The sequence below is a fragment of the Schistocerca nitens genome, chromosome 8 (genome assembly GCF_023898315.1).
Source record: "Schistocerca nitens isolate TAMUIC-IGC-003100 chromosome 8, iqSchNite1.1, whole genome shotgun sequence".
Classification (NCBI taxonomy): domain Eukaryota; kingdom Metazoa; phylum Arthropoda; class Insecta; order Orthoptera; family Acrididae; genus Schistocerca; species Schistocerca nitens.
In genome coordinates, this window is record NC_064621.1 from 548,773,417 (window position 1) to 548,799,979 (window position 26,563).

At 40.7% G+C, this 26,563-nt stretch overlaps 1 protein-coding gene across 2 annotated transcripts in view; it reads left to right on the forward strand.

The window, feature by feature from the left end:
* The window catches only part of LOC126198596 (elongator complex protein 1), a 149,015-nt gene that overhangs the window by 85,316 nt on the left and 37,136 nt on the right, over positions 1 to 26,563 (forward strand). For both annotated transcript variants that reach the window (XM_049935046.1, XM_049935047.1), the window contains exon 10: positions 19,388 to 19,496. In XM_049935046.1, the coding sequence (XP_049791003.1) occupies positions 19,388 to 19,496 (109 nt within the window). The remainder of the gene's footprint in view (positions 1 to 19,387; positions 19,497 to 26,563) is intronic.

Sequence of the window (26,563 nt, forward strand, 5' to 3'; positions counted from 1 at the left end):
GTTCCAAAATCCTTTCCTATAGTTTCCTGTTACATTTTCAGTATAGAGGGTGAGTCTTTGCGATATTATGTGTGGTAGTACTTTGTATAGTGTTACTAGTTGGGAAATTCTGGAAATGCTTCTGTAATTTGTACAGTTTCATTTATCCCTTTGTTATTTATAGGAACGATGATTGATTCCTTCCATTTATGTGGTATGTTTTCATCTCGCCAAATTTTAACGATAAGATGAAACAGTTACTCACACTGTTTATGACCATCATTTTTTTGTAGTTCCACCAGTATTCCATCACTTCCAACTGCTTCGTGGTTTTTCATTTTTTTTTTTTTTTTTTTTTTTTTTTCAAATTGTTTGTTGTGTGTGTTCATATATTGGGCCATTTACGAGACTTTCAGTTGTAGGAGGGAATGTTTTTTTTGGTTTATTTTTAGGGTCAGGGCAGTTCAATAAGTCATCAAAATAATCTTTCCGAGCTTACAATATATCATCTGATCCACCGATCCAGCAACTGTTGTTATTGTAAAGGGCTGTAGTTCACAGTTGATATCCCTTCTTGATGTTATTCACAGTGCCGTATACTCAGCTGCTGCTGTTTTCTTTCTGGTCATTCTCAATACTCCCTATGGTGTGCTTCAGTTGAAGTGTTTTTTTCTGATCCTAGAGTCTTGCTTGTATCCTTCCTTATCTCTCCATAGCCCTGTTCTAATTCTTATTTTTTCCTGTCCTGTAACCATGCATTCCTGGCTGTCAGGCTAGTGTCTACTGCAAGTTTGCATGTATTGTTGAATCATTTCTTCTTCTTTTATTCTACATTTATTATGTGTTTTTTGGCTGACATTTGAATTCCTTTCTTGAAGTCCATCCTGAGACCATTTATCTCTTTAGTTTCACTTTTTCGCTTCCTCTGTTGTTTTGTCAAGCATTGAAAATCAGTTGCCCACTTCCGTATGATACTGACAAGTTTCAGGATTGTCCCTCAGTGCTTGAACTTCAGACTGCACTGTGTGTCCTCGGTGTTTTCTGTGATTTGTTTTCAACTGGACTTTCGTAAATACAACCATCAGGTTGTGGTCAGAGCCTGTGTCCGTTTCCCTGTATGTACAGATATCACTGATTGCACTTTTGTGCCTTTTGTGATTAATATGCAATGAATTTGGTTAGCTGTCCTTCCATCTTCCAAGTATCTGTCTTTAGTTGTATATCTTTCTGTGGGAAGGTTATTCTTTTAACATTCGTGCTTTCTGATTCAGCAAATTAGATCATTCTGAGTAAGTTTTCATTGGTTTTCTCATGGAGGCTTTCACTGTCTATTGTTGGTTGCAGATGTTCACTTTTCCTACCTAGACGTTAAAGTCTTCCAGTACAATTTGATTTCATGTTGCAGTAGTCTGTGATAAACATTCTCTAAGAGATCATAAAAACTGTCTTTTTACAGTGTCCTCTTTGTCATTTGCAGTTGCATGAACATTGACAGTAGAGACATTAAACCATTGACTTTTCACTCATAAGTAGTAAATTCTTTCATTAACTGTCTCGAACTTGATCACTGTTACAACTAACTACTTTGAAATTGGTAATGCTGTTCCCATTTCATGCTTTCCAGTTTGTACACCACAGTTAAACGGAGTGTATTGTCTGGGGGTATTGTGTGTTCTCCAGGAAATCTTGTTTAATTTTTATTTTTATTATTATTATTATTTTTTTTATTGCAGCAGTTTTTACATTGTACTCCTCTAATTGGGCTTTTACCCTTTGCATATGCCCAGGTTTCCACAGATTCCTTGCATTCTATGTGTTGTTTTGTAAGTCCATTTATCATTTGCCTTGTCATCATAGAGTATCATTTCTTACCTCATTCTGAGGCATAAATGAGAAATTCATAACAATTTATTTTTGCGTGAGACAGTTTTTGGCATGGGATACCAGGGATTCTTTGGACAGCGTTACTATACCTCAGCCGAGAAAAAGATGGGAAAGGAAGAACTAAGAATAACAGGAGACTCTGATTTATTTAGTTCACCCATCAGCTCTTGTGGATGAGAAAACGACAGGGAGCAACAGGTCATTGCAGTACATACTTGGCTACTCAGCCAGTACCTGTTTAGTAAGGTTGACCCTACCAGTAGCTACGCTGTCACTGACATAGCCCCCAACCTCATCACCTATGCACAAGAGTGCTTTGTTAAGGCAGTATCCCCTAGAGAGCAACTTAACATATGTTCTTTAAAATTTTGTTGAAACATGTCAGTAACATATGAATAGTTCCTCACCATAAAGATGACACTTCTAGTTGTAGACAGGCATGACGAAAAGACTGTTACACATGTTAGCTTCCTGCCAAAGCCTTCTTCAGAAAGAAAACACACACACACACACACACACACACACACACACACACACACACACACACACACACACACACCAAGACAAGAAAGCACAACTCACACACACACATCATGCCTATCTGCAGCCAGCTTTTTGGCCAGAACGGCTGGAGATGTAGGTGTCATGTGGGCGTGAGGTGAATGTGTGTGCGTGTTTTCGGTTCTGAAGAGTGCTTTGGCAGGAAGCTCAAATATGCAACCGTCTCTATGTAATGCCTGTCTGCAACTCAACATATCATCTTTAAGGTGAGTAGCAATCTATCCTTTCCATAATATTATTGATATTCAGATCTGGACTTTCCCTTGTTTGCATATGAATAGTTAGTTATTAGAACATCAAGGGATTAGCTTTTATATACAAGACCCTCCTCATTTCTATTCATCGACAGTGCCGTTGGAATGAACGATGGCATCTGTTTTAAGGTACAATATCATTTTATTTTACTATATTTTAATTTTGACATAATCTGCATAACTTATCTTTTAACTTTTCAACTTATTTGTCTTGCATATCTGAAGGTGGCTAGTGACGGCCAAAACCAATAACTTCATACTGAAATAACTGTCGCCCAGTCAGTTTACTGATTTAAGGTGTGAAAGGTGAAAGGTGAAAGGTGGTGTCATTTCAAATTGGATCAACCTTAGGAGGACATTGTAGTGTTCAAAACAAACTGTATGTTGATAAGAGTCTTTAATTTTGCCAATAATCTTTCATTCCTCTGATGAATACACAGTTTTCCATAATATCACACTAATTAACTGCCACTGCAGCAAGTGTTAAGAGCCAGTTCCATGTCAGTGTGTCCCCAGATGTGCTTGACTGTGTAGAAGTTTTGAAATTCAAGCTTGTGTACGAGTTAGCTGTGACGGACTTTTGTCTAAGTTCGATGGTTGTGGTAACTGTGGTGTTACCACTGACCTAATAGCTAATACGTCCACCTTTGACAAGGATAACAGTAGCAATGTGTCGTGGTGTTTAAGCAGTGAGGCCTTGGTAGGTCGCTGGAGGGATTTGGCACCACATCTGCATATACAAGTCACCTAATTCCCATATCTTGTGGGGAGGGGGAGATGCCACGTTCAATCACATCCCAGAGGTGTTCGCTCAGGTCCAGATCTGGTGAGTTGGAGGGCCAGCACATCGATTGGAACTCGCTGTTACATTGCTTGAACCCCTCCACCACACTCGTGGCCTTGTGACATGGTGCATTATCTTGTTGAAAAATGCCACTGACAGAGGAAAACATGATCGTCAGGAATTGGTGTACGTGGTCTGCAGACAGTGTATGATACTCCTTAGCCTTTTAATCTGCCCGTCATTAATGTCTGATGTTAGTTACGCCACAGTTCACCACCAATCGTGTATTACCAGTCCGCCCATCCTATGACGTCCTACATCTGTAATGAGAGGTGCTGCCCAGAGGGGGTCCACAACTCTTGTGGATACGTGCGTGGCAAGCACGGGACCTTGAGCTAGTGCAGCTCTCTTTCCTTTCCAGGCTGCATACCTTCCCTTCCCATATCCCTCCCTGTCCTCCGTCCTACCTCACCTCCCTGCCCCTTCCCTTCCTTTTCTCCCTCTCTTTGAGAGTATGTTTAGTGCCTATGTTCAGAGATGGAACCGTATGACTGTGAGATGTGGTTTCTCTTCTTTCTCTCTATACTGGAAAGTCTCTGTCCTCACATTGTTTTTTTCCTTGATTCTTCGCTTAACCTTCTTCTCCGCTGCGGTGTTTGAGACCTCTTCTCTTCTTTCCTTTTCTTTGTTCCTCCCTTTCTCTTTCTTTCCTGCCTTTGCATGTCTGAAGGCCGACCTATGGGTTTCCATGTGTAGCTAGTGACGGGATAACGAGTCATTCCCCACCCAGGGTAGACAAGTAGGACACATATGTACCCCCACAATCACCTAAGGCGGGAGTGCCCTCAGAGAGGGCCCCCTGCTAGGAAGGAGCATGCCATCGGAGATGCCAGTAATCATGGGGATACTTTCGCAATGGTTTCCTCTACTTCAACAACTTCTGCCCCCAAGAGAAAGCTATGGACAATTCAGCCATGGACAATTCTTCTATCAGTGCCAAAGTTCCTAGTTGTTTCTCGGTCTGACGAAGGTTAAGACTTCTCCACAGTCAGCCCTTTCATTATTAAGAAAGGTGTCGAGGCAGCCGCAGGCCCTGCCAAGTCTTGTCCCTGGTTACGAAATGGCACCTTGTTGTTAGAAACAGACAATGCCCTTCAGGCACAAACATTGTTTTGAACTACAATGCTGCACACCTTCCCTGTCCGGGTGGAAGCGCACCATACTTTAAACTCATTGCGCGGGGTGGTTTATACAAGATCACTTAACAGATTATCCAATTAGGACATTCAAAATTACCTGTCTGATCAGGGCGTAATGGCCGTACATCGCATTGTGAAAAGGGTTGAAAAAGAATTGGTATCGACCTGTACTCTCTTCTTGATGTTTGACAGAGTTCAACTTCCATCCAACATTAAAGTGGGATATGAGATCATTTCAGTTCGTACTTACTTCCCCAACCCTGCCCGTTGCTATCAGTGTCAGTGGTTTAATTGTACCAGCCAGTCGTGTTCCAATACAGCCAAATGTGTTACATGTGGCAGAGATGCCCATGAGGGTGATTGTCCACCTCCATCCTCTTGTTGCATCAACTGTATGGGCGACCATGATGCTTCTTCTAGAGATTGCCCTATCTTGAAAGATGAACAAATTATTCAGGAAATCAAAGTGAAGGAAAAGGTGTCTACCTTTGCTGCTCGGAAGTTCTTCGCCAGTAGAAAGCCCACTGTGCTCCCAGCACTGTCCTCGCCTCTCCTTGACCTACTAAGGAGGTAGCCACGCAGACTTGTGATCTCACCTTTAGTGTCACAGTCATCAGATGGGCAGTCCAAAGATCACTTGTTCAACCTCCCCACTATCACCTGATCACTCTAAGGCTGAACCTTCATTGGCTCCCGCTAAATCATGGGCCCCAAAATCGGTCGCCCGGACTTCCAAAGAAGAGTCTACTTGTGAAGATTTTTTTTACATACCCTGGCCTCACAGCCATTGACTCCTCCCTCTTCTCAATGTCCTGCTTCCAAGAAGGCTCAAAAGAAACAGTTCCTCTGCTTCTCTGCCACGGCGTGTCTCTTCTACAGCGCCACCCAGTGGTAGCCGCCCTCAGCCGTCATCCGTGTCGCCGAGACACACTGCTGGCGGCCAGTCAACCAGCCGATCACTGGCGGCAGGAGCTGCCTTTGAACAACCTATGGATCAGGATCTTCTACCTTGGGCTGACTGCCTTTCCATGCCGTTGGCCGCCAGTTCGCAGCGGTCGTTGAGTTGACGGCAACCATGGTGAGATTTTTCCTTTTTCTGTTCACCCTATGTCAATTATCCATTGGAATATCTGCAGGCTTCGCTCCAATTGGGATGGTTTCTCAATCATTTTACGATCCTACTCCCCGGTCATCTTTTGTCCTCAGGAAACAAAGCTACGTCCCCACGATCACTTTGTTTTCCCTCATTTCCAATCAGTCCGGTTTGATTTCCCACCTGTTGATGGTACTCCGGCACACGGGGGACTTATGATTCTTCCCCATGATACTATCCATTATCACCCAATCCCCTTAAACAGTTCCTTCCAAGCTGTCACTGCACATCTTTCCCTTTGTGGTTACACCTTCTCTCTTTGTACCATATACATTCCATTGTCCACACCAATGGCAAGAGCTGATCTCCTTCATGTCCTTGGTCAGCTCGTCCCCCCTCCCCCTCCCCGTGTTTGCTGGTTGGGGACTTCAGTGCTCACCACCTGCTTTGCGGGTCTCTGTGTCCTTGTCCGAGAGGCTCCCTATTGAGTGACTTCTTCCACCAAGTCGACCTTATTTGCCTTGACACTGGGGAACCTACATTTTTGTCTGTCTCCATCAACCTTCTCTCATTTGGACCTTTCGGTTGGTACTGTTCAGCTAGCTCGGCGCTTTGAATGGTTTGCTCTTGCTAATCCACACTCGAGTGACCATTTTCCATGTTTCCTTCGATTACAGCCACAAATGCTATCTGTGCGCCCAAGACGCTGGAAGTTTTCCCAAGCTGATTGGACACTTTTCTCATCTCTAGCAACATTTGATGACCGTCCATTTCCTAGCATCGACGATCAGATCGGTCATGTTACAGAAGTTATTCTTATGGAATGTTCAATACCCTCGTACCTCCCCTTTGCCTCAGCATCCCCCTGGTTCCTTGGTGGAACGAGGCCTGCCATAATGCAATATGCGAGTGGAGACGTGCTCTTCGCATTATCCACTGTAAGCAGTTACATGCGTGGTGCTGTTGCATCATCTGTGATAGCAAGAAGACAAGCTGGGACTTTCGTACTGGCTCCTTTAACACCTTCACTCCCTCCTCTGTAGTTTGGAGTGAAATTAGACAGTTATCTGATGTGTCTTAGTTTCTCCCCAATCTCTGGGCTAACTGCCATGCAAGATACCTTAGTGGACCCAGTCGCAATTTCTAACTCATTGGGTCAACATTTTGCTGAGATTTCGAGCTCTTCCAATTAACCACCAGCCTTTCTCCCAAAGAAACGAGCAGCAGAAGTGCTATCTCTTGCTTTCTCCTCTCAAAATCGTGAATACTATGATACTGTTTTTTCTATGTGAGAACTCCAGCACGCACTCTCTTCGCCTCACTCTTCCACCCAGGATCGGATGGCATCCATGTCCAAATGTTGCTGCATTTATCATACTATAGTCTGCGTTACCTCCTTCGCCTATCTAATCGAATTTGGACCAACATTACCTTTCCCAGAAGATGGCGGGAAGCTATCATTATTCCTGTTCTAAAACTTGGAAAGGGCAAACATCTCCCCTCTAGCTATTGCCCCATCTCTCTCACAAATAGTGTATGGTAGTGTATGTAAGGTTTTGGAGCAGGTGGTAAATTGCCGCTTAGGCTGGTGGCTGGAGTCCCGAAACCTTTTAACACATGCCCACTGCGGTTTCCGAAAGCATCATTCCATTGTTGATCATCTTTTGCTTTCTCCACTTACATCATGAACAATTTTCTCAGGAAACTCCAAACTGTAGCTATATTTTTTTATCTGGAGAGGGCATATGATTCCTGTTGGAGGACAGGAATCCTCTGCACACTGTTCTCTTGGGACTTTAGAGGTCGACTCTAGAAGAAGCATCATGGTCGCCCATACAGTTGATGCAACAAGAGGATGGAGGTGGACAATCACCCTCATGGGCATCTCTGCCACATGTAACACATTTGGCTGTATTGTGAATTTATGACAGAGCACACATTTAAGGTGCGGGTGAATACTATTCTCTCCTGTACCTTCTCCCAAGACAATGGGGTGCTCCAGGTCTCCGTGCTAAGTGTTGTACTGTTTGCCATTGTCATAAATCTGATTATGGACTATTTCCTTCCTGATGTCTTGGGCTCCCTCTTTGTTGACAATTTTACAATCTACTACAGCTCTTAAGGGACCAGCCTTCTTGAATGACATCTTCAAGGATGTCTCAATCGCCTCCACATATGGAGCATCGAAACCGGCTTCCGATTTTCTCCCAGTAAGACTATCTGTGTAAATTTTTGGCATCGTACAGAGTTTTATCCATCTTCCCTACATCTAGACCCTTTCGACCTTCCGTTTGCGGACATCGCCAAATTCTTGGGGCTTAACATTTGACAGGAAACTGTGCTGGTCTTCCCACATTTTATATCTTTTGGCTCGTTGTCTGCGATTCGTCAACACCCTCCGTGTTCTGAGTGGTACCTCCTGGGGAGCGGACCGAGTGGTCCTCCTCCGCCTATATCGCGCCTTAGTGCACTCGAAATTGGACTGTGGAAGCATAGTTTACTCCTCTGCATGGCCATCTACTCTTTGGCGTCTGGACTCTGTCCACCACTGTGGATTGCATTTAGTGTCTGGAGCTCGAGTTGTTATGGTAGTCATCTGTCTTCCGTGCTTGCTCACCCAACCGATGCCCTTTTTTTCGACACCTCCTTGGATTTAGGGTATGCAGGCTGCCCTTCCTCTCTACTACCACCAGGAGTCCGTTTCTGTCAACTGCTACATTCCCTTTCCTTCCAGTTTCCAAAAACTTTCTTGACAAATGGGGGTACGGCACCACCTTGGCTTCGTCCCTGGACCTTCCTTCTCTGTGACCTTTGCCAGCTTCCCTAGGATAGTACCTCCCCTATAGTTTATCATCGGGAATTTGCAGTTCTGTGTGCACAAATGGAGGATGCTACATTTATTTACACTGATGGCTCAAAGACCACATTTGGTGTTGGCAATGTGCCTATATTGTTGGCGACACCCCTATCGGATTTCAGCTTGCTGACCAGTGTTCAGTTTTTACTGCGGAACTTTACGGTGTTCTCCAGGCTGTCCAATACACCCGTTGCCATAAACGGATGCGGTATATTATATGCCCAGATTCGCTCAGCTCTCGTCCTCAGCCTCCAAGCTTATTATCCTATCCATCCTCTGGTTCACCAGATTCAGGACTGCCTCCACATGCTCCACTTGGGAGGCATCTCTGTGGCATTCCTCTGGCTCCCAGGCCATGTTGGTGTCCGCAGAAATGAAGCAGCCAATACAGCTGCAAAGGCTGCACTCTCTCTCCCTCGGCCCGCTGTTCGCATGGTTCCCTTTGCCGATCTACAAAACGTTTTATGTCATCGTGTTGCTCTTCTATGGCACACATATTGGTCTGCACTTCCAGATAATAAATTACGGGACATAAAATCTCTTCCCTATGCTAGGACCTGTTCCTCTCAGCCTCGTCATCAGGAGGAAGTAATTTTAACTAGACTCTGGATAGGGCACTGTCATTTTAGCCATAGACACCTTTTAAGTGGTGATCCTCTCCCGCTTTGTCCCCACTGCTCTCACCCGTGGACGATGAGACACCCTTTACTTCAGTGCCCTTATTTTAATCTGCTATGTGCCTGTTTACAGCTGTCGCCTGATATATCTTCCTTTTTAGCAGATGACACGTGCTCATCTGATTGCATCCTTGAGTTTATCAGTGTCAGGGAGATGACATCGGTCATTTGAAGCTCATTTTCAGGGAAAACAACCCACCTTCAATAGCACTTTTCTAAGATTTCCTTCCATTTTTAGTTTCTCTCCTTCTTGGGTTTCGCTCCCATTGTTGCTCATTTGAAAATTGGTTTTTTAGCTTTCACTAAGCCACAGAATGGGCGCTTATGACTGTAGCAGTTTTGTGCCCTAAAACCATAACAAAAAAAAAAAAAAAAAAAAAAAGGAGGGGTGCTGCCCAATTCCACAATGTCTGGACATGGTTTCGCCTTGCTTTCGCCACTTGTTGAAGACACTCACCACAGCACTCCTGGAACCTGAGAAGTCACTGAAACGCTGGTGCCGAGCTCTGGGCCATTACAAACTGGCTTCGGTCAGACTCACATAGATAATGCGGCTTCCCCATTCTACACACAGACAGCATGCTCACTGATACTAGATGCACATTATGTGCGTCTGACTGACAGTCGTTCCTTGCCAGATGACACTGCTATCACCTGGATGAGTTTAGATCGATAGTGGGTCAGTGGTCATCAGGTTCTGGCTGATCAATATATATTCTCCTTCACTATTTACAAAGTTGGCCAATACTCGGGCAACTTCTCGGTCCTGTAACTGTAGAAATCATGTGGTTTTGAGGCAAAGAAATTTTTGAGATGTGTTCGGAGCACATTTTCATCCAGAAGGGAAATTCCTTGAAGGTTGTTTGATAGAGCGGAAAAGATGAATAAGGTGTATGTGGAATGACTTCCTAACCCAACTCCTGTATAGTGGTTTTTGTCAGTCTAGCAGAATGCGGGTGGGCATTACTTCAGATTGTCTTCCTGGTCGTCGTTCTTGGATTGCATGTGCTAGACATCTCAGTTGTTGACAAAAAATGTCAGCAGTGATAGTTACACTTTAGGGAACCAATTTGTAGTACACCACATCATCACTGTTCCATCAGGTGCATAACATTACCTTCCGTTGATGCACAAGCCATTTGTGTGAGGATTTGCTGCTTTGCTTAGGCTCAACCATTCCTTTCTTTACCTTATGTTGGCATAAAGACACCATTTCTCATTATCAGTAATGATACAGAATAGGAATGGTTTGTGTTGTTCACGAGCCAGTTGATGATGAGCAAGGAGAGATGCACATATGACCGCCTGTTGATTTTTTGATTTTTGTGATTTTGGTTTAGAGCATGCGGTACTCTTTCACCCGATTTTTTTTTTTTTAAAAAAACCTTCCCCATTGTGTGCAAATATTGCATGATGGTGGATTGATCACAGTTCATCACATTTACCAGTTCTTGAGTACACTGGCATGGATAATTATGGATTAATGTGGTGAAACGATCTCTATTAAACCCAAAGGTCTTCTTGAATATGGAGAGTCACTAATGTCAAAATGATCATCCTTAAAATGAAAAAAAAAAAAAAAACAAAACATTTTCTTGGTGTCCTTTGTCCAATGCCATTATCTCCATCCATAGTGTAAATGTTTCTGGCTGTCCTCCACTGCTGTCACCTCTCTGTCGAACTCAAACAGAAGAATATGTTAGAAATGTTCCGATTTCTCCTCGTGGCACTCCGTTCTGTTGCATCCATAGTTCCACTAATTATTCACAAATGAAAATATGTAATCACAAATAGCAACAATGAACTCCAAATAAAAACTGACAGTCAGTAAACCCATAACAACTGGAATACCAATGTGCAAAACAAAAATGCTACAAACATGTGCACCAACTTAATATTTCCCATAAGCTACCAAATAACAGAAGTCACTCTTTGAAGATATGTTCTTCTAACTCATACAATCCCAGAACATCCCATATAACAACTGTGCCATTTTGATTTGTCAATTATATCAAGAATTAAAAATTAGTAGACAGTTCAGAGTCAACACACCATCAGACTTCAGAGCTGATTGACTATCTTCTCTCTTTCATGATGATGTGCATTGTCATGGTGTGTGCTGTTCCATGAAGTGCAGTATATCTTCAAGGCAAGGGCACAGCTGCGTGGAATAATTGTCAAACCAGCAGGTGCCACAAAACACGACTGAACTGCCAGTGCCACCCCTTTTTGCAGAAATGCTGTGTCCATTGCACTCAGTAATGTGCACAAAGAATACAAATTTACCTCAAAATATATGTATCCAAACTCACTGAATCTGCTAATAAAATTTAACGGTATGTTTGTCAATCGTCATTTGTCGGTAATGGAACCATTATGCAACACATCATTTGCTGAAGTGGTATGTTACACCTCAACTCAGGTAAATTTATGCATTCAGATATCTCTGGCGTGATGTTAGTTGAAATCAATCAGTGGTTCAAAGTTTTCTGTCACATTTAAAGATGATACAGCCAGGTACTGGACTCTTCTTCTTCCTCTTCTTCTTCTTTTACACAAATCTGATACTGTTGAATTATTTGATAAATTCAGTGCTCTCATGTTGAAAAGTTTCAACAAAGAAACAAAACTTTGCATGTGACAGTGATACCAGCATATCAGTTGTGACATGAAACAGCTTCTCTGAAGCTTTGGAATCCGGCAGGAAATGTCGACTCCATTCATACCAGAGCAAAATGGCCAATATTGGGACAGTTGAACAATATTGTTGAAAGCATGTTCATGGTGTTGAAAGCCAAGACTCTCTCAAAGTTTTATGGGCAGAAACAGTTAATACTGTTGTCTACATACTGAATAGAATGTCAACGAAATGCAATTTCAAGCGAACTCCATATGAGTTCCTGTGTAGCAAATCTTTGAATCTTTGGATCTGATGCTTTTTATCGCACCTTTGGGTCTGATGCTTTTTATCAAGTGCCAAAACAATTTGGAAGCAAGCTCAATGCCAATACTCAAAAAAATATGTTTTTTGGGTACCAAGGAGCATGAACCAGTTATCGACTTTTTGTCCCCACAAATCAGAACATTTTTGTATCCTGATTTGCCACATTCAATGAAGTCTGTAGTTGCACAGCTTCAACAGCACAAGAATTTGATAACATATATCTGAAGATTAAGGATGCTGAAGAACCTGAATTTGTGAATCATAGCAAGGAAATCTATGACAGGCCATTAAAAGTTCAGAAAGAGAGAGAACCTCTACAGAATGATGCAAGAGTAGTAAAACAGGTAACAGAAGAGAGATATAGTCAAGTCCAATCAACATGCCTATAACTTATAGGCATGTTTAAGATTGCTCTGACATTTGTAAGCGAGCAAGTACGCACCTGATTTCATCCAATATTTTGCTCCAAATAGATCAAGGAACAAGTTTTCTATCCCAACTTGAAACATACAAGAAAGACAGTTGCAGAGGAATTGGAAGCTCAGAAAGACAACAAAACTCGGAAAAAATGATAGAACCGGCAGCCAGTAAGTTACTGACTCAAAGTGGGTCTTAAAGATCTTTTATGACTTGGACAGCAAGATCACTAAGTTCAAAGCTCTGCTTTGTGCAAGAGGCTTCAAATAAGAGTAGAGCATCAACTACAATAAGATCTTCTCACCAGTCATATTCTATGAGTCTTTTCGAGTTTTTGTAGCTGCTGTCATATACGAAGATGTAGAGTTGACAAAGTTCAACATTCACCCTACGTTTATACACTGCAACCTTGAAGAAAAAATGTATGTAGAAACACCCAAGGGGCTGGCGATTGACACAAAGAATCCTGTAGTCTGCAAGCTTGAGAAGTCACAGTACAGGCTCAAGCAGGCTCTCCAATACTGGAACAAGTTTCTGGATTTTCTTCTGCAGTTTAGTTTTAAAGCAAATGACACTGATCAGTGTTTATTCTGCAGGACAATCACTGATGAAATTGTTACATTATTGGTACTTGTAGATGATAGCCTTATTGCATCAAACTTGAGGAAAATTACTCATAAAGTTATGTCACTAGAAGAATCTTCTCGTGTTCATCATCATCAGTTTTTTGCTATATTAGCAGGTCCTCTGCCTCTCCATTTTCTGCAATCCATTGCTTCGTTCTTAAGGCTACTGTATGTTGTACCATCCATCATGTCATCCAGTATCTGAAATCTCTTCCTTCCTCACTTCCTTTTCCCTTCTACGTATCCTTCTAAAACTGTTTTTATCAGTCCGTCATTCTTTCTTAATATATGCCCAATCCAATTTCTTTTTCTTCTTTTTGTTGCATCTAGTAACTGTATTTTCTCTCCCACTCTTCTCAGTACCTCTTCATTTTTTACTCTGTCCATCCAGTTTATTCTTTCCATCCTCTGCCATGTCCCCATCTCAAAAGCCTCTAGCCTTTCTCTTTCTTCCTCTAAGTCCATGTTTCAGCGCTATAGAGAAGAACACTCCATACAAGACATTTTTTTAGTCTCTTCCTGGGTTCTCTGTCCAGACCTCTGCAGAAAATTCTCCTGTTCTTATAAAATGCCTCTTCTGCCATTGCTATCCTTGTTTTAATTTCTGTGGTGCACTGCCAGTCGGTGTCTATCCTGCTTCCAAGATACTTAAAATTTTGCACCTGTTCTAATATTTCTTCGTTCAGCATAATTTTATTTATTTATTGCCTCCTACTGCCAATACTTTTGTTTTCTTTGTGTTAATTTTTGTTCTATAATTTTTTCCGTTAGCTTCAGTGGTGTCCACTAAATCCAGTAATTCTTTTTCCCCTGTGGCTAGAAGGACCATGTCATCAGCAAACCTCAAACACCCTACTCTTCTTCCTCCAATTTCTACTCCTTTGTCATCTAATGAGCATTGGTCAATCATATTTTCCAAGTAGAGGTTGAAAAGGGTAGGTGATAGACATAATCCTTGTCTTACTCCTTTTTGTAGTCCGATCCAGTTTGTACTTTCTCCTCTCACTTTAACTGAAGCTGTTTGATTAAGATATAATGAATTTACAAGTCTTCTGGTTTTCCAGTCCACTCTCTTTTTCCTCATTATAGTCGCCAGCTTGACCCGAACCACATTGTCAAATGCCTATTCTAGATCGATGAAGCACATATATAGATCTCTTCCTTTTTCAATAAACCTTTCTCCCAAGATTCATAGGAGCCCTATTGGATCTCTGATGCCCATATTCCATCTAAAGCCAAACTGCTCCCCGCCAGGATTCTCCTCCATTACTTTTTCAAGCCTCTTATTAATTATTCTTAACATCACTTTGGCCATATTGTCCTGTGCTCACTGCATTTCTTGGTTCCTTGTTTTATTTTCAGTAATGGAATCATTACTGTCATCAGAAAGTCCTCAGGCCATTCACCACTGTCATATATTTTATTACATAACCTCAATCTCTCTCTTATTCCATCTTACTTCAAGCATTTTAATATTTCTCCTGGTATCATATCTGTACCTACCGCTTTGCCAATTTTCATTGCAGCTATGGCAGACTTTACTTCTTCCATTATGATGGTTGGTCCTTCATCATCATCACTTACACTGTTGAGTGATTCAAGTTTCAGAGTTTCTGGTTTGGGATCTGTGTCATATAGCTCTTTTAGATATTCTTCCCATCTCTGGAGGACATCGTCATGATCTTTGTACACTACCTCTTCGTCTTTACTCAAAATTTCCATAGCAGCACTTCGTGCTCTGTTTTGATCCCATGTGATAGTCTTTACTCTGTTGTATCGTAAGTCATATCTTCCCTTCCTGTCCCGTTCTTCAATTGCATCACATTCCTCTTTTAGTCACTTTTCCTAGCCTGCTCTGTTTCTCTTTGCAGTTCATTATTTAACCCTCAGTACATCTTTCTTACACCTTCAGTGTTCTTGTTTTTTTTTTTATATATAAATTTTCTTCTCTCCTCCATCTTGGAAATCATTTCTTGTGTGACCCATGTTTTTTTTTTTTTTTTTTTTTTTTTTCACATCCTATATTTTGCTGTCCTGCTTTAATGATTCCTTCCTTCAGCATACAGTACTCATTGACATTATCAGGTGGTTCTCTGTCTCGTAATGTGTTTAGAAACTCACTTGGCAGCATTTCTGTAATTTCTTCTTTGTTGGATCTTATCTTCTCTAGATCCCACTTCTTCACCGTGGTCACCTTCTTCAGTTTTTTCATTCTTATTTTTGTATCTGTAAGTTGTGGTTGCTATTAATATCTGCACCTGGTAATGTGAGCACCTTCTTGATTCCATTCCTGTATCTTTCTTCTACCAGTATAAAATCTATTTGGTTTCTGTATTTATCCCCTGGTGATTTCCAAGTGTAGATCCCCCTACTGTAGTTCTAGAACCATGTGTTTGTCACTATCAGCTGCCTTTCCCTGCAGAAGTCAATTAGCCATTCACCTCTATTATTTCTCTTTCCAAGACTGTGACTGCCTACTATGTTTCATTCATTCCCTTTTCCCACAATGCTGTTCCAGTCTCCCTTTACTATTTTGCAGCATTTTTTATTTTTGTCCATTATTCTTTCTATTACATTGTATGTTTCCTCTACAGTTTGGTCATCATGTTCTGAAGTTGGCTTATACACCTGGACAATCAGTAAATCTTTTTGTGCTCCTTTCAGCCTTACACCAGTAACCAGTCATTTGCATAGTCCACATATTCCACACATTTAACACTTTCGAGACGAGCGACGTAGCTCCTACGTCGGTCCGACAGTACCCCAAAAAGATGATCGACGTAGCTCCTACGTCGGCCAATTATCAGCGATGTTAACGACTCCCAGCGCATGACTTTCATATTCTGTGGGTTTAAAAGTACTCTCTGGTTATCCTAGTACCAAGAAAAAATTATAGATGGCAGCATATGTCACTGTTGGAGGTGGTACAGGAGTATATTTTGAATCATTTGCTTTGCTGCGCTCACGCTCGACTTACAACAGGCGCGCGGCAGCTCGAAACTTTAGAATTAGATTGTTGTCGGCTGATAGCTTTGCGCTTTATTTTTGTCATGGCCTTGAGAGATGAAGAAATAGAGTTTTTATTGAACAATAGTGGTTCAGAATTAGATGAAGAAATTGCAGATTTTGACATTAGTGATGGTAAGCTATTTTTTGTCTGAGTTTTCCGTAATTCTGTGGTTTGATTCCTGGTCAGAAAAAAGATAATTTTTACGAATTTTCTTATAGATGAAAACGATCCCTCGGACAGTGAACTGTCAGGCAGACCTGAAGATGATGCTGTTGACATCGTTGTCACAACAAACACAACTGGTCTTTGCAATTTGCCATATTCTTCTGGCCAGCAGACAGATGATGATGCAATCACTCCCCAGCTTCCTGTGTTTCTTTCTGAATTCTGTGGAATTCAAGATGGGATTGACCAACATTCTTCATTGTTTGATTTTTTCACGTACTTTTCCGATGAAGAACTGTTGAGACTGATCAAACGAGAGACAAACCGCTACGCTAGAATGACAATAGAGACACTAAGTGCTACAGGAAAACTGAAGCCTCAGTCAGTGTGGCGTAAGTGGACAACAGGAAACTCAGTGAACTGTATAAAGTTTTTGGTATTATTTTGCATCTGTGCCTAGTCAAGAAACCAAAACTGTCTGACTACTGGTCAACAAATCCCGTGTTGCAGTCCTCATTTGCGGCAAAGTGTCTGCCAAGAGATAGATTTTTGTCAATTCTACGAATATTACATCTCGTAGATAACGCAACATATATTCCTAAAAACCAGGTAGGTCACGATCCTATTCATAAGGTAAGACCTATATTCGACAGATGAGTGACCCAAAGTGGAAAGGCTTACAAGCCAGGCGAAAATATTACTATAGATGAAGGAATTTGTCCTTTTCGTGGTAGACTGAGTTTTAGAGTGTATATGAAAAATAAGCCTAATAAATATGGCGTAAAATTTTTTATGCTATGTGAATGTGAAAGTGAAAGTGGGTACGTCCTGAACTGTGAAATTTATTCTGGGAAACGGTCTAATGCCGATAACAGCATTTTACACATTGTAGACAGATTGTGTCATTCGTTTCGTAGTAAAGGTCACACATTATACATGGACCGATTTTACACCAGCCCTGATTTACTTGATTATTTGTGGGGGAAAAGAACTAAAGCAGTTTTTCTTTTGACAACAAAGCATAAAATGACGGCAACAAATGTCAGTGTAAAAACTAAGTTTGGAATGGTGGAAAAAATGAAGCCAGACTGTGTTTTGGACTACAATAGTAACAAAGCTGGTGTGGATCATAGCGACCAGCTAATGGCGTACTATCCTTTTGAACGAAAACAAATAAAGTGGTGGAAAAAAGTTTTCTTTCACATTTTCATGCTCATGACTATAAATTCATACATTTTGTACAAAACGTCGTGAAATACAAGCAAACGTCTGGTTGAATACATTACAGAGTTAGCAGAGAACTTGGTTCACAAAGGTGGCCTCTTAGACTCATGCACTTCTCAGAATAGTTCACCCATCAACAGACTAAGCGGAAGACATTTTCCAAAATTAATTCCACCCACAAAATTGTCTAAGTGGCCTCAGAGAAGGTGCAATGTATGCGCAGAAACAAGCAAGGCCAGATATGGTAAAGTTTCAAGGAAAGACACGCGATATTATTGTGAAACCTGTGACGTAGGGCTTTGTTTTCCAAAATGTTTTGAAATATTTCATACAAAAGCCAATGTAATTGTGTGATTATTAATAAAATAAAAGTTCATATTTCAACAGTTATTCATTTAAAACTAACTACTTCAATACTATGTCCCATAGAGGTCCTAAAACGTAAAAAAAAAGGTCCTAAAACGTAAAAAAAAGGTCCTAAAACGTAAAAAAAAATTTTTTTTCACTGTGAAAACCGCATACTCGCAAATTAATATAAAATCCTTCTCACTAAGGTACATGTTTATTTCTTTGCAGTACTCTGAAGGGAATGGACATAGTTTTTAAATGCAAAAGAGCAATCTATTTTCTGTGGTATAGAATCTGCTGTAGAAAATTCAGAAAAACTGTGAAATCGCTCAGTACCAGCCGGTTGAGCGTCCACACTCGCACTCAGTCCTCAAAGTGTTGACCAATTCCTTTCTCCGGATACTGATTTAAAATTAGAGGAAACCATTTTTGTGCATAAAATGGAAACTGCATTATGCAGGGAAGATGTGGTGGTATTCTGTTGCCTTTCACAGTTCTGGAAGCCGCCCCTAACGTGGGATACAGACGCCTTTCCCAGCCGCCCGCTCTGCGTCAGATGCTGCATGAGAAGTATTACAACAACATTATGAAAAGGGTAGATTGCTATTCTCCACACAGAGTAGGCACTGAGTGTGCTTTCATCATGATAAAGTATATTGATGAGTGGTAAATAGAATTTTCTGGTAATTTGAACAAAACAAAAGGTTGTGGTATAGAGTACAATAACAGTGGGAGCAAAATACAGTTAGTAGGTTATTCTGACGCTGATTAACCTGGTGATATTATATCCAAAAATTAATTTATTTGTGTTCAAAACATTTAAGAGGACAAATGTAATCACTCCAACAGCAGTAGTGTTGAAAATGTTTTGTCAGACTGCATTTAGTTTGTTCTCTCAAGGTAATGTTCCTTGTTTACAGAGATGCACACAAGTCTTAAGTCAGTCATTCTAAATTATGCTAATTCAGTCAAATAAATAAGTCATTTAGTTGATAGAAAAACATTATTTCTCTTTGCAGATCTTCAAATACCTCATCATGTATTCTGTGGCATTTTCCACTGAGGCTGTGCCACAAGTTGACACAGTGAAGTTGTGCTGTTGTTTTTGCTGTTTCGCTTTTATAGTTGGTTGTCCATTGAAATGCAAAGTTCTGTGTCCAATTAAGCTTCTGTTGCCTTCTGCTTGAGTAGTTGTGCGAACAGGAAGTCTGCCTTCATTCATAGGAATAAAATAAAATAAAATTGAATCTGAACTCATTTATATTGACTAGCTGTGCTTAAACTTTTTGATATGTTTCATATGGTACTACATGACTCTTCAGATGAGTAAAGATTATTTTATTTTATTTTTGTTACTGAATATAGATGCTGATGAAGAAATCAATGTACATCCTGAAAATGAACTGTTCTCTGACACCAGTAGCATAGCAGCTTCGACTCTGAGAACATCTAGGACAGACTCTAAGGCTTCCACGTAAGCTACTATCCTTGGTTATATCTAACATGTAACTTTGTAATGTAACATCATCATCTAAAATGTAACTTCTGCGTGAAACAAAGCATTGAAGTGATTTAACTGGCTTGCAGCTGTGTGTTTGAGCTTGTGTTATTTTCTCATCTCTGAGATGGTTGTTGTTGTTGTTTAGGTGCTGACCAGCATGGTAGTTAGTGAGTAAACACTAACAAAATGTATAGAAACTGATACAATCATATAAAAAATTGAGAGTAATAAAGATAAGTGATAATACAACAAAAATGCTTAAAAAAGTTCACAGAAATATGATACAAATGTTATAATGAGCTCCCAGATGGGAACTGTTAAATGTTAAACCCTGCTGAATTATTTAGCTATATGTACTTCCCCAAGACTTTGGATAAAAGCATGGTAGCTAAACAAAATTTGACAAGGTGTATTCAATGACTTTAATGTGATGCAGAGTCCTCTAAAACATGGTGCACTCGTGCAGTAGGTGGTGTATGACCACCTATATGGTGTGCATGAGCATGCATGCATGCCCCCCCCCCCCACACACACACACACACACACACCATCGATGGCAACTGATTGTTCTTAATTTCTACTCATTTTTCCTCCCTTAACCCTCGAGTGGGCGCGTCTGTGTATAAAGTGCGCCAACAAAAACTAAAATGATTTTGCACAGTTCCATTTTTGTTTCACAACTGCAGACCCATAACCATTCCTTCATTATTGCTTCTGGTAACACAATGATAATTTGTGTTGTCACAAGTGAGCAGCAGTAATGTAAAATACAAAGCGAACCCCCCCCCCCCCGATCCGTGCCAAAAAAAAATAAAAAAAAAAAATAATAAAAAAAAAAAATAAAATAAAAAGAATGTATGACCCCAGTTACGAACTAGCAACGTAATCCCACCTTGATGTAGTTGTCTACGAGATAATTAGTGATCGAATAAGCAGCTGACCGAGATCTGATGCAACAGCACTGCTTAATGCTTCGAGTGGGTCTTTTCTGTCTCTGTAACACCTGTCCTTGGCAATAGGGTGTTGTACTGAAAATTTATTTCATTATTGTTTAATAAAACAGTGGTGTAGTTCATATTATGTAAGTTTATTTTAGCTCATATTATGTAAGTTTATTTTATTGTCGTTTAAATTAACTAAGATTAAACTGTGATTTTGATCATACATGAATCATCTTGGCAATATAAATGAAGCTATTCTACACATGTGTACAAAGTGCACCGTGCGCCCCCTCGTGTTATGAAAAATGGCGTGCCCGCTCGAGGGTTAAATAAATGCCACAACAGGGATGTTGCTGCATGTACAGGAACTTTACATTGTACTGCAATGAGTATTCTTGAGACCTCTTTGACTGCTACATCTGGCAGTTCATTCCCTTCAATTTCCTCAACCACATACCCTGTGCCAAACAGAAACTTGTCTCCTACCTTGGATGTAGTAAGCGTAGGTGTGTGTTGGATAGGCTGGATTGGTGACTCGGCCAGCTAAATACAGTGGTTATTGATTGGCGACTCCATGGAGTGTCCTGTGCACCACGACCAGGTAATAGGTATACTTGGAAGGAGAGACAGCATTGGTCGTATGTTTTTGTTTTATTACCGCAAAATCGATTTTCGGTCACTTAGTGACCATCTTCAGTGCTGTAACATATAATTTAAATTGGTAACCACTGGTGTTAACAAGCTTACAGCGATCACATATGTGATGTTTATGTGATCGCTGTAAGCTCTCTCTCCTTCCAAGTATACATAAATACAGTGGTTCACTTGCAGAATACTCAGTGAACTGAAGCGGATGAGGATTTTCATATTTTGAATCTGTCCCGACTGCTTTAGTGTCCTGAGGAGACTGTTAATTAATTGTGTTATTAGATCTTAAAGACACAATCAGAACCTTTCACAAAACAGCAAACATTTTCTGCCTCCTTAAACATGTCTATGTTTATTGGTTCACAATCGTGGTGCTGGCATATGATGTTATAAAATGGAACACTTAAGTATTTAATGTGGAATACCACTCATCTTGTAATGTAGCAGCAGAAGGTGGCATAACAGTAGAAGCATAGAAGCATTCTGGATCTGTGAACCATCCATGTCTAATCTGAGGTTTTCCATATCTATATGTTCCTTACCTCCTATGTACGGACTGAAATTTTGTCTTAAAGAAGCTCAACATGGTCTTACCTTATGCATATTTAAGATGATTTTGCTGTTTGTGGACAGCTGATGTAACCCATTAGCATGGGTAAAAGGCTAGTTGAGGCCTTGCTGTTTGTGAACAGTCTTGCAGGGTTTTCTCTTCCTCTTTCAACCCTATAAGAGCAACGTATGAGTTGCATGTGACCATCAGAAGGCTGCAGGATGGAATTAAGCTAACTTTGGACCAGGATAGCACTTATGATCCAAACACCTTGTACCCATTATCCAGCCATAATCATATGAAGGTTTTATAAAATTGGAGCAGGTACACACTTATGTCAGCTCCCCAAGACATACAACGAGTGAACTTCATAGATGTGAAGTGTTTTGAAAGTCCTTGATTGTAGATCACTCAGTTGTGATAGCAGATGGCTTCTCTTCAATAAAGAGGCTCAAGAAACTTACCAGAGACTTTTTGAAGCAATGTTAACTGGTAGAAGTTCTGCAATACCACTTGAATATATAATTTCCTTGGACAGTTCCATCAGTGCTGCTTCTGGCGACAAGTCTCCATCTTTATATGGTCCTTGCCCTTGCATTAAACATCATGTATTGAGTCAGGAAAGTCTCGGTGGACTGATTTGAACAGAGAAAGAGGTTTCTGCAGAGATTTCTGAGAGTTACCCTGGTTTGAAATCACCATTAACAACCTGTAATGTCCAGTGTTTGCAGGCTGATTGGGGTAACTCTGTTTATGGACTGCAATGTTTTTCTCCTCTACCAGTTAAGTGGCAGTGACAGAGCGGTTCCAGACTACCATTATGCGGCTGGAGGTATAGATGGTGTGCACCAGGTTGAAGGTGTCATGAGAGAAAAATGTACACCTCTATATCGATCATTGAAGGTACATTTAAAATCTGTCTACACTGATCATGAGTGGTACCACCTGGAATAAATCTAGGAGATAAACATAATTGACACTGCCTGTGGCAAATACATACTGCACTGACCAAGCTAAAGTTCCAGCAGTTGCTTGGTTGTTGAAATAAGTTGTCTTCCTTATTTCACTGTTGAATAGTCGAGATGAAGAACACAGAATGGCTTTGCATCTAAAAGAAACTGTCCTCTTTGGTTTGAATGTTGAGAGGTGCTAGCATGGACCAAACAAGGAAAAAATCCAGTAAATATGGGCTCTAAAGTGAATACCTTAAGATCTATGAGCTCTCATTCAGTACAAGAGATGTGTGTCACAGTCTTGAAGATGGAACAAGTTCTCATGGCTCTTAAGGTATTCACTTTAGAGTCCATGTGTACCACAGTTTCTTTCTTGGTTTGGTCCATACCATCACCTCTGAAAGTGTGTGTGTGTGTGTGTGTGTGTGTGTGTGTGTGTGTGTGTGTGTGTCTGGCTGGTAGGTGGGTGGGTGGGTGGGTGGGTTTGTTGGTTGGTTGGTTGGTTGGTTGGTTGGTCTCAAGACAAAAGACACAACATACCACAAAAGAATTATTTGTATGGTATGGAAATCAGTAGATGTTGTATACATCTATAGACAAACAAATGATTACAATTTCAGAAAAAAATTGGATGATCTATTTAAGACAAACAGCTTCAGAAATTGAGCAAGTCAGCAGTGCGTGGGTCAACCTCTGGTCCTTACGCAAGCAGTCATTCAGCTTGGAATTGGTTCACAGAGCTGTTGGATGTCCTCCTGAGTGATATCGTGCCACTGAGCGGGTTGGAAGGTCCTGCCCATAATGCTCCAAACATAACAAGTTGAGGAGAAATCTAGCAACCTTGATGAGGTAGGGTTTGGCAAGCACAAAGACATGCAGTAGAGATTCTCACCATGTGCGGCGGGCATTATGTTGCTGAAATGTAAGCCCAGGATGGCTTGCCATGAAGGACAACAAAACGGAGCATAGGATATCATCGACATACTGCTGTACTGTAAGGGTGCCATTAATGGTAACCGAAGGGATTCTGCTATGAAAATAAGGGGCACTCCAGGCTATCACTCCTCAGTTCAAAGTGGGGCTCATCACTGAAGACAGTTTTACTCCAGTCAATGAGATTCCAGGCTGAAGATGTCTCTGGAGATGCCCCAGACAGTGGTGGGGTACCAACCTGTTGTCAACCATACAGCGACAGTCAGGGGTGATGGTCTCGGATGCTATTTCTTTTCATTTCAGATAATGCCTGCCCGTACATGGCAAAAGTCTCTACTGCTTCGCTTCGTACTTGCCAAACTCCACTTTAGCTGCAAGGTTGCTGGATCTCTCCCCAACTGAAAACATTTTGAGCATTATGGGCAGTGCCCTCCAACCACTTTGGTATTTTGATGATTTAACACTCCATTTGGACAGAATTTGGCATGATATCCCTCAGGAGGACACCCAATGACTCGATCAATCAATAACAAGCCGAATAACTGCTTGCATAATGGTCAGAGATGGAACAATGCATTTCTGACTTGCTAAATTTGTGAAGCTCTTTGTTTTGAATAAATCGTGCAGGTTTTCTGAAATTGTGATCAGTTGTTTGTCTGTACATGTACATCACATCTACCGATTTCCATCCAATTCGGATAATTCCTTCCTGGTGTGACCACACACACACACACACACACACACACACACACACACACAAAGATGACCTGCCAATAGACAACACAGTTCCTGCTAGTTCTGAACTAGTGAAAAGTCAGAAGCTTTGATCTAGTGATGTAGCATGGCACGTGTGTGTTTACAGCACAATAGCTTTTTTTTTTTTTTTTTTTTACTTGCATTTCAATTTTAGAATATCTCCTGGATTCTGTTGTGAAGAGCTTCAACCTCAAAATTAACAAGCATTATATCACAGTGCTTATCTTTATAAGTGCTTTCGGATGCTTTTAAAAGGAAAAGGTGTACCTTTCTGTTTCAAAAATCATAATTGCTACAATATCTTGATTGCTACAAGAGTTAAGACACTTTATCATGTAACAGAAGTGTGTGCGCCTTTGTGTACTATCATTTCTTTGCAAAAGAATCTTGCCGAAGAGTCATCAGGGATGTTTTATCCTGTGTTTTGGCAGATATTTGCAATTTTGTTTTTGCTTTGTGTAGTTGGAATAGTCAGAGACAGCAAAGGACTTGGAAGAGCAGTTGAATGGGATGGATAGCGTCTTGAAAGGAGGATATAAGATGAACATCAACAAAAGCAAAACGAGGATAGTGGAATGTAGTCGAATTAAGTCGGGTGATGCTGAGGGAATTAGATTAGGAAATGAGACACTTAAAGTAGTAAAGGAGTTTTGCTATTTGGGGAGCAAAATAACTGATGATGGTCGAAGTAGAGAGGATATAAAATGTAGACTGGCAATGGCAAGGAAAGCGTTTCTGAAGAAGAGAAATTTGTTAACATCGAGTATAGATTTAAGTGTCAGGAAGTCATTTCTGAAAGTATTTGTATGTAGTGTAGTCATGTATGGAAGTGAAACATGGACGATAAATAGTTTGGACAAGAAGAGAATAGAAGCTTTCGAAATGTGGTGCTACAGAAAAATGCTGAAGATTATGGGTAGATCACATAACTAATGAGGAAGTATTGAATAGGATTGGGGAGAAGAGAAGTTTGTGGCACAGCTTGACCAGAAGAAAGGGATCGGTTGGTAGGACATGTTCTGAGGCATCAAGGGATCATCAATTTAGTATTGGAGGGCAGCGTGGAGGGTAAAAATCATAGAGGGAGACCAAGAGGTGAATACACTAAGCAGATTCAGAAGGATGTAGGCTGCAGTAGGTACTGGGAGATGAAGAAGCTTGCACAGGATAGAGCAGCATGGAGAGCTGCATCAAACCAGTCTCAGGACTGAAGACCACAACAACAACAACAGTTGGAGCCAACCCAAATAAATACTGCTCATCCCATCTTCCATGTGACACAAAGCTTTGGTTTGTTTCCCATTACAAACGACATGATATTTAAAGATGAAATTAGATTAGATTAGTACTTGTTCCATTGATCATGAATATGATACTTCGTAATGATGTGGAACATGTCAGGTTAATAACTTACTATATCCAAAACTTCATCTAATGAGTAGAAGGAGTTGCCATTCAGAAATTCTTTTAATTTCCTTTTATATGCTATATGGCTATCTGTCAGACTTTTGATGCTATTAGGTAAGTGACCAAAGACTTTTGTGGCAGCATAATTTACCCCCTTCTGTGCCAAAGTTAGATTTAACCTTGAGTAGTGAAGATCATCCTTTCTCCTAGTGTTGTAGCCATATACACTGTTATTACTTTTGAATTCGTTCGGATTGTTAATAACAAATTTTATAAGTGAATATATACATATATATATTGTGAGGCTACAATGAAGATCTCTAGCTCTTTAAATAAGTGCCTGCAGGATGATCTTGGATGAGCTCCAGCAATTATTCTGATTACACGCTTTTGTGCAATGAACACTCTTTTACTCAGTGATGAGTTACCCCAGATTATGATGCCATACAAAAGCAGAGAATGAAAATAGCCGTGGTAAGCTAATTTAATGAGATGTATATCACCAAAATTTGCAATATCATAGGTAGGTGAACTCAAACGTTTCAGCAGATCTTCAGTGTGTTTTTTCCAGTTCAACCCCTCATCAATGCATACACCTAGAAATTTTGAATATTCTACCTTAGCTACCGATTTCTGGTTGAAGTCTATATTTATTAATGGTGTCATTCCATTTACTGTGTGGAACTGTATGTACTGTGTTTTGTCAAAGTTTAATGAGAGCCCATTTGCAGAGAACCATTTAATGATTTTCTGAAAAACATCATTTACAATTTCACCAGTTAATTCTTGTCTGTTGGGTGTGACAGCTATACGTGTATCATCGGCAAAAAGTACCAGCTTTGCATCTTCGTG